The 18,227-nt window shown below is 45.8% G+C and overlaps 1 protein-coding gene across 5 annotated transcripts in view; it reads left to right on the top strand.

Annotated features, from left to right (window-relative positions):
- The window catches only part of PIGN (phosphatidylinositol glycan anchor biosynthesis class N), a 106,515-nt gene that overhangs the window by 73,176 nt on the left and 15,112 nt on the right, over positions 1–18,227 (top strand). For all 5 annotated transcript variants that reach the window (XM_070362065.1, XM_070362068.1, XM_070362064.1 and 2 more), the window contains 3 exons: positions 1,112–1,185; positions 6,685–6,727; positions 9,216–9,268. In XM_070362065.1, coding sequence (XP_070218166.1) covers positions 1,112–1,185; positions 6,685–6,727; positions 9,216–9,268 — 170 coding nt within the window. The remainder of the gene's footprint in view (positions 1–1,111; positions 1,186–6,684; positions 6,728–9,215; positions 9,269–18,227) is intronic.

Genomic DNA, 18,227 nt, shown 5'->3' with positions numbered 1-18,227 from the left:
AATATCTGCCTAAAATCTGATTGTTTCCTATTCAGATTACATAAGTAATAATTGTTGAAAGTATGTATATCTTAATAGGATTAATATCCTGTTTTGTTACTGCACAAATGCAAAGGTGATTTTAGGAAATGTTAAAAAGATGTTCATTTTCTCATGTCACATACTCTGTTATTTTGAAATGTGTATTAATAGTTTCTTTAGTCTATGTACATTTTTCTTGATGGTGGTAGTTCTTTTCTCAGTCTGTTAAAGATCATGAGCCTTTAATTAAAAACAAGAAAAAAAGAAAGAAAAACTAAAGTTTACATTAAATGCTCAATCTGTAATCTCCAGCTTAATTCAGTAAGCTTTACTGACTAAATGTATTTGGTCACTTTTATTGACTGATGTGGCTGGAAGTGAAAGTCCTCTTAGAACTCTATTTCACTCATGTAGTCTTCACTTGAACAGGAATCTTATGTAGTTGTGAGCATCATCTCTTTTCCATATCTTCTCCCTCCCCTCTTTGTTTAAGCATCATGTGTGTGTATTTTTAACTGGTCATTGGAAAACAGTATCTCAAAATATTAATGGTGTTATTTCTGGCTTATAGGATTTTTTTTCAACCAATATAAATTTTATTATACCTTTCTCCATTTTTTTTTTACCGAGTATGAATTTTATAATCAGGAATAAATTAGTATTGAAATAAAACCACAGAAAGCAACGGTTAGGCAGTTAAATCATGTTAACAGAGTTGTAGTGACAAATAACCAGATGAGTTCAAGGATCTGTGAGTCAGATCTTCAGGCTTCATAATTAATTTGATTTGGGCCTGTGTGCCTTTCACACCCTCTTGGGATCATTTGAACATAGTCGTTAATTATTATAATGAGTTCAGGAGAACAAAAAGCTGGACTAGGCTTTATCTGAAATGTTTGTTGTTATTGTTTTCTGCCTCTGCTGCTGACGTGGATTTCTAAATCCATTTGATCACTACTCTACATGCCACTGGCATCTTGATTTTATTTCAGCATTTGCTTTCCACTAATACAGATAAATTGTGAGAAATCGAAGTATTTCTTCAAATGCTACAGGCACCCACGGCATCATTTGTTTTTCTTTCAAACAGATTTTAATCCCCTTTGTTCTTGTGATGTGTGCTTTTGAAGCTGTTCAGGTAACTACTCAATTATCTTCAAAAAGGTAAGATGAATGCTTTGAATTTGTTCACTTTTAGGAAATGAAAGTAAACATTTGATGGTATTTTCTGTGATTGCTATTAAGATACTGTAACATAGATTGTTTATTATAAAAATGAGGGAAAAAATGTTCCGCCCTTTTAGCCAGAATTGTGTAGTCATTAGAGGAAATAGTTGATTATAGCCTGTAACATAAAAATATGCTTTTTCAACTATAAAATATTGTTAGAATGCCCCCAGCTAGAGAGGAACCCCCCCTAGAAAACTATAAAATATAAATGTCAAATTCTTGTAGTTAGTAACTTGTTCATTGTAGATATAGCTGTGCCTACAACTCCAGGTGATATCATCCTGTTTTCTTTTGGATTCTCTCATAAATGTGTATTAGATACATGTGTTATAACATTATGTCATTTTATATCAGTTGAAATTAGCTTCTAGATGTCCCTAATTTATGTGGTTTCTCAGTCTTGATTACTAAACTTTTGACAAATGGAATAGGAAGTACTGTTTCTGAGTTTCTAGGAATTTGTGGGACAATCAATGTGTTAAGTAATCAAAGACTGGAAGAGAAGCTGTCAACCCAACTGTTTGCTCTTCTGAAGCAATGAAATTGTTTCATCTGCACAGGACTGATCAGCCTTTCTGAAAGACACTTGAGATAAATATGTAGTCTCCTAGCAGTTTTATTATTCTTTAATCAAACTGGAATATTCAATACTGAAAGAAATAATGAATATTAGAATAAATTTGCATGTTCTTCTTGATGAATTTAGGCTAGAACTGAGTATAGCATATTATTATGTGTATGCCATAATAATTTTTTAAAAAAAGGCTTTCTTCCATGGTTTAAAAATAGTAGAAATCTTATTTCTAGTCTAATTTAGTATATTTTTACAGGATTTTTACTTGAATTTAACATTAAAAGCACTTATACCTTGTCAATACCACATAGAAAATAGTGACTTATATGCAATTAAAGAAAAAAAAAACTAGTAAAGTGACAGACATGTGCTTTCCTGCATCTCTGTTAGTGAACACAGTTTTTTAAGAAGGACTTTTAATTCAAGTCTAAATAAGAAGAGCTTGTGGAGAAGGAAATGGCAACCCACTCCAGTACTCTTGCCTGGAAAATCCCATGGACGGAGGAGCCTGGTAGGCTATAGTCCATGGAGTCGCTAAGAGTCAGACACGACTGAGCGACTTCACTTTCACTTTCTTTCAAGAAGTGCTCGGCACATGTGGGACAAGAAATAGAAGACTCATCAAAGTGTGTGTGTGTGTGTGTGTGTATGTGTGTGTGTGTAGTAATTTTAACTTGAGACTCAGTTCAGTTCAGTCACTCAATCATGTCTGACTCTTTGCAACCCCATGAACTGCAGCACGCCCCAGGCCTCCTTGTCCATCACCAACTCCTGGAGTTTATCCAAACTCATGTCCATTGAGTCAGTGATGCCATCCAACCATCTTATCCTCTGTCATCCCCTTCTCCTCCTGCCTTCAAACTTTCCCAGCATCAGGGTCTTTTCAGATGACTCAGCTCTTCGCATCAGGTGGACAAAGTACTGGAGTTTCAGCTTCAGCATCATTCCTTCCAATGAACACCCAGGACTGATCTCCTTTAGGATAGACTGGTGGATCTTCTTGCTGTCCAGGGGACTCTCAAGAGTCTTCTCCAACACCACAGTTCAAAAGCATCAATTCTTTGGCACTCAGCCTTCTTCAAGTCCAACTCTCACATCCATACATGACCACTGGAAAAACCATAGCCTTGACTAGATGGACCTTTGTTGACAAAGTAGCGTCTCTGCTTTTGAATATGCTATCTAGGTTGGTCATAACTTTGCTTCCAAGGAGTAAGCGTCTTAATTTCATGGCTGCAGTCACCATCTGCAGTGATTTTGGAGCCCAAAAAAATAAAGTCTGACACTGTTCCCACTGTTTCCCCATCTATTTGCCATGAAGTGATGGGACCAGATGCCATGATCTTCGTCTTCTGAATGTTGAGCTTTAAGCCAACTTTTTCACTCTCCTCTTTCACTTTCATCAAGAGGCTTTTTAGTTCTTCTTCACTTTCTGCCATAAGGGTGGTGTCATTTGCATATCTGCTGCTGCTGCTAAGTACTTCAGTGTGTCCGATTTCTCCCAGCCCACCAGGCCCCGCCGTCCTGGGATTCCAGGCAAGAATACTGGAGTGGGTTGCCATTTCCTTCCAGTGCATGCAGGCATGCAAGCTGAGTCTCAGTCATGTCTACTTCTATGCATATAGCCCAGGTTAAATTCTCTAGGCAAGAATACTGGAGGGTGACAATATATCTGAGGTTATTGATATTTCTCCTGGCAATCTTGATTCCACTTTGTGCTTCATCCAGCCCAGCGTTTCCTATTAAATGGAACAGTCTTGATGTTCCTTCCCGATGTCCAGTCTGTTGTTCTATGTCCAGTTGTAACTGTTGCTTCCTGACCTGCATGTAGGTTTCTCAAGAGGCAGGTCAGGTGGTCTGGTATTCCCATCTCTTTCAGAATTTTCCACAGTTGATTGTGATCCACACAGTCAAAGGCTTTGGCATAGTCAATAAAGCAGAAGTAAATGTTTTTCTGGAACTCTCTTGCTTTTTCGATGATCCAACAGATGTTGGCAATTTGATCTCTGGTTCCTCTGCCTTTGCTAAAACCAGCTTGAACATCTGGAAGTTCATGGTTCACGTATTACTGAAGCCTGGCTTGGAGAATTGTGAGCATTACTTTACTAGTGTGTGAGATGAGTGCAATTGTGTGGTAGTCTGAGCATTCTTTGGCATTGCCTTTCTTTGGGATTGGAATGAAAACTGACCTTTTCCAGTCCTGTGGCCACTGCTGAGTTTTCCAAATTTGCTGGCATATTGAGTGCAGCACTTTCACAGCATCATCTTTCAGGATTTGAAATAGCTCAACTGGAATTCCATCACCTCCACTAGCTTTGTTCGTAGTGATGCTTTCTAAGGCCCACTTGACTTCACATTCCAAGATGTCAGGCTCTAGGTGAGTGATCACACCATCGTGATTATCTGGGTTGTGAAGATCTTTTTTGTACAGTTCTTCTGTGTATCCTTGCCACCTCTTCTTAATATCTTCTGCTTGTGTTAGGTCCATACCATTTCTGTCCTTTATTGAGTCCATCTTTGCATGAAATGTTCCCTTGGTATCTCTCTTTTTCTTGAAGAGATCTATAATCTTTTCCATTCTGTTGTTTTCCTCTATTTCTTTGCATTGATCGCTGAGGAAGGCTTTGTTATCTCTCCTTGCTTTGGAACTTCTTTGGAACTCTGCATTCAAATGATATATCTTTCCTTTTCTCCTTTGTTTTCGCTTCTCTTCTTTTCACAGGTATTTGTAAGGCCTCCCCAGACAGCCATTCTGCTTTTTTGCATGTCTTTTTTTTGTAGATGGTCTTGCTCCCTGTCTCCTGTACAATGTCACGAACCTCCATCCATAATTCTTCAGGCACTCTATCAGATCTAGTCCCTTAAATTTATTTAGTACAGCGAAAAACTAAATACACAGTTTTAGTATTTAAGTATTTAATACAACTGAATTCAAAGGGAGAGAACTGAGGCAAAGAAGGCAAAGTGTGACTTTGTAAATGTCTTCTCTTTGACTTTTAAACCCTTATAAGTCACTGACATTTCCCCGGAATGTTATACTGACCCACTCAATTTGCGCACATTGAACTCAGCAAGTCCCTTTCCTCCTGGCGACCTCTAGCTGCTCCTCCTGTTTTTTCATCTGACCCAGTGCAGAAGCTCAAGTCCGCCCATCCCTCATTGGTGTTTCCACTTGCTGAATGTCCAGTGTCATCTTTCTGTCCATGTCTCAATCACCACCACAGCCCACTATTGTCATTCATCTTCAGCGGACCCTTAGCTGACCTCCCTGCTTGTACTCCTGTCCTCCGAGAAGTGTTATGTACGCAACGGATAGTGCAGCCTTTAGACCTTCCAGGGGCTTCTTGTCCCAGCGAGGACCAGTTCTGCAGCCCTGGCTGTGGCCCTGTGGTCCGCCCTGCACCTCTCGTCCTCGTTTCCCAGCCCCTTTGCGCGCACTCCGCTTCCGGCTGCGCGCTCGCTGTTCCTTGGGCGCCATGCACGGTTCTGTCGCACGCCTTTTGTAGGTCCACGCTGGGTCCGCACGCCCTTTGTAGGTCCACGCTAGGTCTCCCGGTAGTGTTCCTGCTCATTCGGTTTCGTGGTCCGCTCCGCTCATCCACGTCTCTGCTTAAATGTCTCCTCCTCGTAGATATTCGTCCAGTCAATCCACTTTTTCTTAACATTTAACACCACCTGACCTTGTATTGTTATTGCAAACGTTCTATTTATTATTTGTCTCCCTGAGTTAGATGGTAAGCTCTGGTCACCTGATGTATTACCAGCAATAAGCACAGTGACTGGCATGCCATAGAAACTGAAAACTTATCTGCTGAATTAGTGGTAGAAGTTAGTAGCATAAGATAAAACTGGAAATGGCTGCTACTGCACATTGTGACATTTCTTTTAGACACAAGGCTGACTTAAGGTCTTCAACCTTCCGATTCCCTAGAGCACTGAAAAAATGTGGCCCAGGAAAAATTAAACTTGGTAGAAAGAACACCAAATAACACTGTAAAAAGGTAAAACCACCCAGAGTAAAATCTGTAACACAAGCATCATAAGGGATCCTTGTAACAATGGAAACACTTTGTGTGTTGCCAGCACCAGTGGCAGTGTCCAGGTTGTGATATTGTCCTGGAGCTTTGAAAGACTCACCAGTAGGGAAACTGGGCAGAGAGTGCAACAGCTCAGTTCAGTTCAGTCGCTCAGTCGTGTCCAGCTCTTTGCAACCCCATGAACGGCAGCACGCCAGGCCTCCCTGTCCATCACCAACTCCCGGAGTCCACCCAAACCCATGTCCATTGAGTCAGTGATGCCATCCAATCATCTCATCCTCTGTCATCCTCTTCTCCTCCCCCCTTCAATCTTTCCCAGCATCAGAGTCTTTTCAAATGAGTCAGCCCTTCTCATCATGTGGCCAAAATATTAGAGTTTTAGCTTTCAACATCAGTCCTTCCAATGAACATCCAGGACTGATCTCCTTTAGGATGGACTGGTTGGATCTCCTTGCAGTCCAAGGGACTCTCAAGAATCTTGGAGAAGAAGAGGGTACATGGGCTCCCTCTATATCATTTCTGAAATTACATGTATATCTGTAATTATCTTATATAAAAAGCTTAATAAAAAATCAAAATTCATGTCCCTTCATATACTTAAAATAAATATTCAAAATGTTAAGTAACATTTTTGAAGTCCAGCCCATCACTGTGGGACAGGAGTCCATGATAATGTGAAAAGAGCTTTTGTCAAATGTATTTTCAGAAGCAGAAATACTAATACCAGAATGTTAGGTCATTTGATTATTCTAATTTTGATATTAATATGCTTTTAAAATGTGCTCACTGTGTTACATGTATCTTTTATTTATTTTTTTCCAGTCTTTTCCTCATGGTTATCAACATATCAGACATCATGGCTTTGGTAAGACATTACTGGATATTCAATATAAATAAGATTGAGAAGCTAAACAAGTTAATTTAATCAAATGAAATATGAGTGCATGTCTGTATATGAACTCTTTAGATACTGAGTTATAAGTGCTGGTGTAAGTTACACATAAATTACTTTCTTTTTATTATTATTTTTTTGACTTTCAATGCAGTACAAATGCTCTTCTTAGGGTGTCAAAAATCATCTAACTTGATTTATCAGAACCTGTATCTTATACATGGTCTTCTATGGTGCATTGTATTAACTTCCATAGGAAGGTAACATGAAGAGCTAGCTTTAGAGTCAGGTGATACATCATTTTCCTACTTGAAATGTTGATTTTTAATGTTTTAGTCAGATTGAAAAAGGAAAAAGAATGGGGTGAAGGAAGGGAAATAGGAAAGAGGATAATATTATCAAGACCACAGCTCTAATAACGAGTTCTAGAGAGGGACAGGTAGCTGGGCCTCTTATATGTAGTGTATGAACAGATAGTGGAGAAGGCAATGGCACCCACTCCAGTACTCTTGCTTGGAGAATCCCATGGATGCAGGAGCCTGGTGAGCTGCAGTCCATGGGGTCGAAAAGAGTCGGACATGACTGAGCGACGTCACTTTCACTTTTCACTTTCATGCATTGGAGAAGGAAATGGCAGCCCACTCCAGTGTTCTTGCCTGGAGAATCCCAGGGATGGGGGAGTCTGGTGGGCTGCCGTCTATGGGGTCGCACAGAATCAGACACAACTGAAGTGACTTAGCATAGCATAGCATAGCATAGCATGAACAGATAGACCCTGTTTTACACCTACAAGTCCAGGAGGTTCCCCTCACTACCCTCACGTCTGATCATTCACTGAATGGACTCAGAGCATTCACTGAAGACTGTTAATATTCACAAGTGTGACTTGTTACAGGGAGAAGCATTAGTTGCTCAGTCGTGTCCGACTCTTTGCAACCCCATGGACTGTAGCCCACCAAGCTCCCCTGTCCATGGGAATTCTTCAGGCAAGAGTACTGGAGTGGGTAGTCATTCCCTTGTCCAGGGGATCTTCCTGACCCAGGGATCGAACCCAGGTCTTTTGCGCTGCAGGCAGATTCTTTACCATCTGGGCCAGCAGGGAAGGCCGTTACAGTGGAAGGAGCAGATGCAGATGAGCAAAGGGGAGATGTGCTGAGGGCGGAGTCCAACAGGGTCCTGTGGTGGAGCGCTGGCCTCCCGCCCTGTGGAGCGGGGACAGCTGGGCTCCCCCGCGTTGACAGCGACAGCACTCGGCAGAGCCGCGACGGCCAGACTTTTTACTGGGCTCAGTCACGTTCCCACGGCTGTCTTTAATCTCCAGCCGTTTTGGAGGTGGAGCTGATAACACACGACCCAGAGCCCTGAACATAAATGACCATATAAGACCGTCCAGTGGCTGAGGTCCCCGAGGCAAAAGGCTCCTGTCAGGCAGGACCTGCTGACGCCCCGTAGTCGCTGACGGCCACAGCCGCCCTCTCTTTAGAGAAGGGTCCCTCTTCGCTAGTCACCTTTGTGTGCTGGAGGTGACGAGGCTGTTAGGACAGCTTCCCAAATCAGAGTCCTCGTCACTTGGCTCCGAGGAGAGCACTTTTATGCTGTATTGAACTGGATGTATTCCTGACATGGACCTCACATAACGTCGGGACGATTGGGCTTTCAGGTGTGCTCACAGAGTGGCAGAAAGGCAGAGACATGTTAACAGAAGGGAATTTAAATGCTGTGGTTAATTTTGTGTGAAGAATCAGACTGCTGAGCTCAGCTTGGAGAGCTGCGTGCAGGCAAAGCGCTGCTTGTGCCCGGCGCCGTGCATCTCCCCTGCCCTTGTTTCCTGGACTCAGCCTGGCCGTGGGCTCCTGATGCTCATAGTTACCCCCTCTGTCAGATCACGCTCCTCTGCTGACCTCCCCAGCCTCCCCTTCACCTCTTACTTGTCGCTTAGACGTTTAGAGTTCTTGCTGGGACAGCCTTCCCTGGCTGGGGTCCGCCCTAGTTGGAGTCTGCCCCCTTCCTCTGAGCTCCTGTCCTGCCTGTACTTCCAGTGACAACACTCATCTCACATCCACACACACCCAGCACACACACCTGATCATTGACTGAATCAGGCACTAGATTATAAAGCTCCTGAAAGAGTTTATCTTCAGGATGATGATTAGACACTGGCTTCTGCTCGCGGAGCCTCCGTGTCACTAGTCACTTTGCTGACGGTGCCGCCTTCTCTCTAGCTGTGCACAGGGTCACCTTTGTGCTCATGTCACTCAATGGAGATGCTGTTTCTGCTTTTAGGCTGTTGCTCATTTTAGTCCAAGCGAAAATTTCAATAAAAGGCGAATTCTTATTGATTCTAGTCAGATAGCGGTTCTGAGGGAAATCTGAAAGACACAGTCCTAAAGCGACGTTGTTTTTAGCCTGACTCTGTGTAGCCTTTGTGTTTAATGGGCCTGTATCTTGTTTTGTTTTACAGCATTTTTTCTTCTTGATCAAAGATCATGGCAGCTGGCTTGATATTGGAACAAGGTATAGTATGCATTCACTGTGTATAGTATAGAATATCTATATATGGTGTAGAATTCTTAAGACTGTAGTTAAAAAAAGAAGTAACTTGTATCGCAATCTCTCAAGAAGTAACTTGATTCTTGAAGCAAGTAAGCGTCGCAAGCAGCAGTGACTTTTGGCCTTTAGAGGTGAGACCCGTCCCTCCAGTTCTTGCGTCAGCACGTTACCAGCTGTTCTCCTGGGACGCTGCAAAAGCAGGCGGGGTCTGAGAGGAACGCAGGGCAGCAGGCAGGTGCGAGGAGAGCTGCTGGAATCTGGGCTTTCAGGGGGGCTCACTCCGGTGTCTGCTTTCCCCTCATCTCTCTGTCTGGACGACAGTGCACGCTTCAGGTTGCAACGTGAACTTTCTGCTGCAGTTTACATTTCAGATGGTCACCATACGCCTCCTGGAATCTTCAGTGTGGGGACATTTTAACACGGGATCCCTGTAACATCATTACTTCAAGTATAATCTGAACAAAAAGTCAGTATCCTCCTTATTGTCATTTGAACATCAAGGATGGCCACAGTCTGTTAAATTTCTTTTCTTTGAGGGGAAGAAAGTGAGGTTGATTCTTTTACCGGTCTGTTTTCAAATGCAGTCAGAGATAGAATACATTTCTATAGGTGAATTTTATTTCTTTAGTCGGTACTTGTTCAGCCAGGGGTTGTGCGGCTTGGACGAGCCCCCGGCTCCCGGTCCTCCCCTCGGTCCCCGCCTCTGAGGCCGCTCGGCGTGTCCGCCTGGTGTCTGCGGCCCGTCTGCCTCCCCCTGCAGTCAGCCACCGGGAGTCTCTCCCTCCCGGTGCGCCCGGCACAGAGAGGGGGCCCCGTAGGCCGTTGGTTTGGTCTCATGAGCCTCTTAAGCCTGCAGCTTAGGGAAGTCCGAATGTGTCCTCCTCACCACCCTCTGACCCCAGACTGGCCAGGCAGGTAGTGGTCAGAGCAGGGCTTTAACCCAGACTCCTGGGGCTGATCTGTTTCTCCCAGTCCAGCTGTGAGCCTGTCAGCAGCTGACTTGACGTGTCTAATCGTCTGTCTCTTGGAGTCGTTTTGAGTGAATTAACCCATGTAAAGCATTTAGCACAGTGCCTGGCATCACGTTCCCTCCAGTAAGTGGAAACCACTGTTATTGACATCACCCTGCAGTTGTGTCTCTTTATCTTTCCGACTGTTTCTTGTGTTGACACCCCTCTCCTTACTCGCTTCATAGTTTAAGTTTAGATACAGATCAGAATTTTGTTTGGAAAATATCCTGACAAAAGGTAACATTTTGATATGTGAGACTTTATATCTTATTTTTAATTGTAGCCAGATATACATAATACTGGAGAGGGAAATGGCAGCCCACTCCAGTATTCTTGCCTGGGAATTCCCACGGATAGAGGAGCCTGGTGGGCTACAGCCCATGGGGTCGCAAAGAGTCGGACACGCCTGAGCGACAGCAGGCACATTCGTAGTATAAAGTTTACCACCTTCGCCCTTGTTAAGTGCAGACTCCAGTAGCACTAAGTGCATTCACGTTGTTACCCAGCTGTCATTAACATCCACTCCATACCTGTTTCCTCTTGCAAACAACTCACTTCTTCACCTCCACCAGCCCTGGCAGCCATCCCCCTGTTTTTTGGTGGGAGGGACCTATATTGGTTTTGGCCCTTGGGAAGTGCCAAAGAATGAAGAGGACGTACTTCTCACGTGAAGACTGCTGCTGCTGCTAAGTCACTTCACTCGTGTCTGACTCTGTGTGACCCCATAGACGGCAGCCCATCAGGCTCCCTCGTCCCTGGGATTCTCCAGGCAAGAACACTGGAGTGGGTTGCCATTTCCTTCTCCAATGCATGAAAGTGAAAAGTGAAAGTGAAGTCGCTCAGTCGTGTCCGACTCCTAGCGACCCCATGGACTGCAGCCCACCAGGCTCCTCTAACCATGGGATTTTCCAGGCAAGAGTACTGGAGTGGGTGCCATTGCCTTCTCCTCACGTGAAGACAGGCACTTCTTCACAGCATCATGAATTTATGTTACACAAACTAAAGATCTGGTTTTCTCTAATTAGCTTGAGGTTTATCTTTACATGGCAGGTTTTTTTCTTCAAAGTACACATTTCACTGTTATTGTCAGTAATAACAAGCATAAAACACAAAGCATTTTTAAATATCCATGGTCTCAATTCAACCAGGCAGCACCAGTGAGTTGCTGGGGATGAGAAGCACATTCTGGAGCTCTTGGGGAGCTTAAGGGTGGAGGCAACCAGGTGAGAGCAGAGCTGTGGGATCCAAAGAACATTCGGGAAAGAAGGTCACCGAGATGTCACAGGGAGAGCGAGTAGGGAAAGACGTGAAGATGTGCATGGGGCTAAGCAGCAGCCACTGATGAGCTTGGCCAGGGGCGGCTCAGGGCTGATTTAACACTTATGTCTGCACTGAATCAGATTCATTGATGTCTGGGTGAGGACTGCAAGCCAAAGATAATCATTTTTCTCCTCTCTGCCAACTCTTCAATGAAATAACAAACCCAGCCAAAATGAAAGAGAATAGAAAAACGATCATCAGCAAATGCAAGTTCAACAGATTTCTGGAAGATGGATAATCCGAGAGAGGAAGCAGCAGCCCAGAGCCTCTTAGCAGTCCTGCCGAAGGCTGGGCACCCTGACGGCTCAGACAGTCGGACGGTGACGGGGTGCGTAGGAATGAGGAGGGGGGCCGGGGGTGACCTGACCATCTCTGTGTCCAGTGATGGAGCTGGCAGTCTGCCCACACCTCTGCTTCCCCCATCCCCGTGCAGAAAGGATCTCACTCTCGGGAGCACCTGAGGACAGCTGCAAAGAGACAGGGCGACCGCTGCGTCCAGGTGCTTCCCACTCCTGGGAAACCTGTCTCCACTCAAGCGCTTGGAGCTCCCTCTGCCCCCGGCCCAAAGGACAGAGACAGGCCCCTCTCCTGCTCATCCCAAAACACGACCTAGCGATTTTTATTACACACCCACAACTTACTGGCAACTGCCCTATTTGGGAGGTAGACTTAGAGAAAAACAAGACTTTCTTAAAAACCTAAATAAATGCCACCCTCTAATTGATATTTTGAATTGTACAGCAATTCTATTCCGAGCCGTCTACCCAAGAGAAGGGAAAAATAGGTCCACAGAAAGGCTTGTATGGGAATTTTCATAGTAGCTTTGTGGCTCAGATGGTAAAGAATCTGCCTGCAATGCAGGGGACCCTAGTTGGATCCCTGGGTCAGGAGGATCCCCTAGAGAAGGGAATGGCAACCAACTCCAGTATCATTGCCTGGAGAGTTCCATGGACAGAGAAGCTTGGTGGGCCACATAGTTCACGGGGTTGTAAAGAGTCGGGCACAACTGAGTGACTAACACTTTATTAATAATCAAAATCTGGAAACCTCCCAGATGTTTATCAGCACTTGAATGGTAAACAAATTATGCTCTATGCATAAAATAGAAAACTTCTTATTAATAAAAAGAAATGAATGACTGATGAACTCAACTACATGGATGAATTTCAGATATTTTATAATGAGTGAAAGAAACCTGGTGCATTGAGAGTACATATTGTAGTATTCCATTTATGTAAAATTCTAGGACAGACGGAAGTAGTCTGCAGTCAGAGAAAACCGATCAGTGGCTGTCTGGGCCTGGGAATTACGGTGAGCATGACTGTGAATGCGTGAGTGGGAACCTTGGAGTGATGGAAGTGTTCCGTGTCTTGAGCGTGCTGACAGATACGTGGGTGAATCATTTGTCAGTATGCATTTAACTGGATACTTAAAATGGTTTCATTTTCTTGTATATAAATTATACCTCAAAGTTGATTCATAAGGAAAAACAGAACTAAAATAATTGCCTAAAATTGACATGAGTAGGGTATGGTATAAGTCAACCAAATCCTCCCTCTCTCCTAGCAGGAACTTAGTAAGAGATGTTTTAAATTGATGCATCAGTAGAGCAACATTAAGATACTGATTCATGCCACAGAGGCAACCACCAGCAGGTCTAAAACAGGAGGAGGTTAGAGTAGTTGCTTGAGAAGTGAGCAAGAGGAACGAGGCTGTCGCTTTTCAGTGGAGTCTTTCTCCATTATTTTGCTGTTTTAGTACTGCATGTATGACTCATATAAAAATGAAGGGAAAAGGCGTAAGTGGAATGGGAGGTCAGGAGGTAGTTCTCAGTCTTGACCACTCTCTTAAGCTTGCTTGGAAAGGGGAGGAGAAGGAGGGCAGTAACCACCTGGGAAAACCCAACCTCCTTTTGAGACTTTATTAGGGTTTCGTTTCACTCGTGAGCAGGTGTGAGGGATGATATCCCAGTTGGAAGGCATGAACCTCCCTGGATCTGATTGAAAGTACAAGTGTTAGCCTCTCAGTCACGTCTGATTCTCTGAGACCCCATGGACTCTAAGCACCAGGCTCCTCTCTCCATGGGATTTCCCAGGGAGGAGCGCTGGTGTGGGTAGCCACTCCTTCTCCAGGGGATCATCCCAACCCAGGGATTGAACCCAAGTCTCCGGAATTGCAGGCGGGTTCTTTACCACCTGAGCCCCCAGGGAAGCCTCTGTCTAAGTTGGAGCCCAGCATGCGGGCCCAAATAGAACAAGCTCGTTCCAGAGCAGGGTAGTGACCCGTCCGCACAAGTCAGAACCAGGCTGCGTGTTGCAGCAGAATCACACCAGCCATTGGGTATTCGAGCTGTGGGCTTAGAGACAGACAGGCAGCTAGCTCAGAGGGCAGAGGTCCGTCTGTGCTCTGGAAAAGGCAGAGCGAGACGGAGGCTCACACTTGGGTGGGAGGCCCAGGACGCTGGGCACAGGCTCCCCCGTCACAGCTCTGCCAATGCTGGTATCACCACCGTGTTTACAGGATCCTCGGGTCTGTTAGTTCACGTGATCTTTATCTCGGCACTGTGACATAGACATTGTTTTCCACAGCAAGATATGCTCACTGCCTCATTTTACCCCGAGGACCTTGTGGCCCTGAAAGCCTGCAACTCGCTCGCATCACGGAGCCTGGGAAGAGTTGAACAGGTCAGGCAGCAGCTCTTGGGTCTCACGGCTGTGTATCCCCACTGTCCTTCACTGCGTCTCCCTGGAGAGAATTGCCCCAAGTCCTTGTTTTGTAATTCTGATAACCTATTCGGAAAAGTGGCTTTGTGTCTAATCCTATATTTGTGATTGTTGCAAACTTTTGAATAATATAAATTTAGGATCTACAGGAGAAAGAGATACTGATTAGAAGGGAGTGAGCCAAGAGTTAGGGCGTCTTCAGCCAGAAAAGAACTGTTTGGGGCCAGGAGCCTTTGTTAAAGGTACAGAGCAGAGTCATTTCCTCGAAGAGAAAACGCTGAGACACAGGGAGTGAGGCAGGAGGTGGCTTTCTGCTAGGAGAGGCTGTCACGGGGCAGACAGGGTGCCAACAGGTGCCACATACCCGGGCACACACCACCAACCAAATGGCTGGCACAGTGGCTTCTTGTTTATGTCAGAAGAGGCAGCAGATAGTGAGGCTCACATCCCTGTTTGAGAGGAAAACCTTCTACATAGAGAAGGCTCTCTTTCTAGGGGAGTTGAAAGAGTTAAAGACACGCCACAGTATCGCGGTGACCCTGAAATTCTGAGGCTTTGCGTATGCTCTAGAAGGACTTCTGCTGGGGCTACAGAGTCAAGAGCAAATTCAGGAACATCGTGATGAAGCAAGATACCCCTAAGCAAGGCCCCGAACAGGAAGTCTCCTGAGCTTCGCCACCTTTGCCGACCTTGGTTACCTTCTACTCAGTATTCCACTTGAGATTTCTTTTCAGCATTGGATCCCAGAATTCAGGACCTTTTCCCCCTTTACCGACTGACTTAGTCTTCCCTGCTTTCATTCAACGAGTACTTACTGAGCAAGGACTCCTCGCCTGTCTGTCCAGTTACAGGCGTCCCAGCCTCGTGCTCACACCCGTCTCCTGGCAGTGCCTCGTGGACCCTTCAACGAGTACTTACTGAGCAAGGACTCCTGGCCTGTCTGTCCAGTTACAGGCGTCCCAGCCTCCTGCTCACACCCGTCTCCCGGCAGTGCCTCGTGGACCCTTCAACGAGTACTTACTGAGCAAGGACTCCTGGCCTGTCTGTCCAGTTACAGGCGTCCCAGCCTCGTGCTCACACCCGTCTCCCGGCAGTGCCTCGTGGACCCTTCAACGAGTACTTACTGAGCAAGGACTCCTGGCCTGTCTGTCCAGTTACAGGCGTCCCAGCCTCGTGCTCACACCCGTCTCCTGGCAGTGCCTCGTGGACCCTTCAACGAGTACTTACTGAGCAAGGACTCCTGGCCTGTCTGTCCAGTTACAGGCGTCCCAGCCTCGTGCTCACACCCGTCTCCTGGCAGTGCCTCGTGGACCCTTCAACGAGTACTTACTGAGCGAGGACTCCTGGCCTGTCTGTCCAGTTACAGGCGTCCCAGCCTCGTGCTCACACCCGTCTCCCGGCAGTGCCTCGTGGACCCTTCAACGAGTACTTACTGAGCAAGGACTCCTGGCCTGTCTGTCCAGTTACAGGCGTCCCAGCCTCGTGCTCACACCCGCCTCCGGCAGTGCCTCGTGGACCCTTCAACGAGTACTTACTGAGCAAGGACTCCTGGCCTGTCTGTCCAGTTACAGGCGTCCCAGCCTCGTGCTCACACCCGTCTCCCGGCAGTGCCTCGTGGACCCTTCAACGAGTACTTACTGAGCGAGGACTCCTGGCCTGTCTGTCCAGTTACAGGCGTCCCAGCCTCGTGCTCACACCCGTCTCCCGGCAGTGCCTCGTGGACCCTTCAACGAGTATTTACTGAGCAAGGACTCCTGGCCTGTCTGTCCAGTTACAGGCGTCCCAGCCTCGTGCTCACACCCGTCTCCCGGCAGTGCCTCGTGGACCCTTCAACGAGTACTTACTGAGCAAGGACTCCTGGCCTGTCTGTCCAGTTACAGGCGTCCCAGCCTCGTGCTCACACCCGCCTCCGGCAGTGCCTCGTGGACCCTGCCCTTCTGTCCAGTTACAGCGTGTTGTCTCCTCCTCCTGGACCCCATTCTGTCACCCCGCAGTCACCCGCGCCTTTAGTGCCTAAGACTTAATTGGCAGAATGTTCCCCTCAACACACACCCCGCAAATTACCTTCTTTTCTTCCTCTCTCATAATATACTGTTTCATCAAAAAAAAAAAAAAAGGAAGGAAGAAAAGGTGAGGGCTGTGGAGGAGGCAGGAAAGAAGGGAGGGAGGGAAAGAGAGAGGGGAAGGAAAAGAAGCCCCTTTTGAGCATCTTGTTTTCCATCTCCTGGCATCAGCCTCAGCCCTTAATCCACTCTGGAAGTCCTGTATTCTTTGTCCCAAAGCTACTTTCTCTCTTTCCCAGACTTTTATGTTGCTTATTTAAAGATAGTCACCATTTTTCTCTGGAAAATTCTGGAGTGTCTTTCTTTAGAAATGTTCAGTACAACTGGTTTAAGGAATTTGATGCAATCACCATTCTAGGGTCCCTGAAACTTCCCAGAAACCATTTAGAGTATTGCATTGTTCTGCCATAGAAAAAAACTTATACCCAAACCTAGGGGAAAGCCAGATTAAATTAAGTAGCAAGTGAGGAAAGTGAAAGATTACTGATTATTGAGAAAGGTATTAAATTGATATAATGTGTATATTAGTAGCTCAGTAATGTCTGACTCTTTGCAAACCCCATGGGCTGTAGCCCTCCAGGCTCCTCTTTCCATGGGATTCTCCAGGCAAGAATATTGGAGTGGGTTGCCGTTCGCTTCTCCAGGGGATCTTCCTGACCCAGGGGTCGAGCCCAGGTCTCCTGCACTGGCAGGCGGATTCTTACCACTGAGTATTTAAATGTCACTTACTGTACACAGTGTATTTGGAGTTGTACATGTTATTTCATTACTTTCATGGCAATGATATGAGGAAAGTATAATTATTTCTGTCTTACAGAGGAGGAAACCAGCTCTGAAACACTTTAGCAATAACATGGCATACCGAGGTTCCATTTTTTTGTATGTGTATACATTTAATATACAGATCATTTCTTGAGAAGAAATTATGTAGTGAGCACTCTCACCATCCATAAAGCATTCCCAGATGTTATCAAGGACCCAAGACAAATGGCATTGCCTCCTCCAGACTTGGTGATGCCCCACCTCTAGAGACAGATGACTGCATCAGAGTGTTTTGTAGGGAATTCAGGCACTGAGTGTGAGATTCTGTGTAACATATAACGGATATTCCAGCCCTGGAAGCATCTGGCCCCTGCTGTCAGGTTGTAAGACAAAATCACTGTGATACCAGGCAGCGTGTGGTTAAGGGCTTGGTGAGTACAGAGCAGAGGCCGCTTCGCTTCCAGCCTCGGTGACCGAGAACACGTTGTGCAAGGTCGGCATATGGGCTGAACCCCGAGTGAAGAGTGTAATTTCAGCTGGGAACTTAGAGGCTGGGGAAGATAGAATGGATGTGGGCAAAGCAGAGGGGTAAAAAGCCCGACGCCCTCGTATCTGCAGTGTGATAATTAGAATTTCAGAAACCATTGGTTTTGGATAAAGAAATTTCTAGCAAATAGCTTTTGAGAACCTTAATTTGGAGAACTTTGAATACAAAACTACAGTGTACATTCTGTTGGCAAACAAGTGAGGGGCCGTGTACTTTGCTTGTGCTGGAGCTGTAACATTGTAGATGTTGCTTACACAAGTGAATCATTGCCTAAGCGTTAGGAATCTTGACTGCCTCTTTCATGCAAGTGCATTCCATGGAGTGAACAGTGAGGCGGATGTGTGTCTGGAGACGAGGCACTGACCACACCCGCACCACCGGGGTGATGACAGCACTGTCCCCGGGGCTTCCTGGTGTCATGTCCCTAACGTTCAGGCTTCGATTCACTTTGACCCTCTGAAGTTCTTCTGTGCTCCCAGGCACAGTTTTTTCCAGCTC

Source organism: Bos mutus, chromosome 24 (assembly GCF_027580195.1).
Source record: "Bos mutus isolate GX-2022 chromosome 24, NWIPB_WYAK_1.1, whole genome shotgun sequence".
In the NCBI taxonomy this organism is placed as follows: Eukaryota; Metazoa; Chordata; class Mammalia; order Artiodactyla; family Bovidae; genus Bos; species Bos mutus.
Note: the sequence above shows the minus strand (reverse complement) of the source record. Positions and strands in the feature narration are given on the sequence as shown.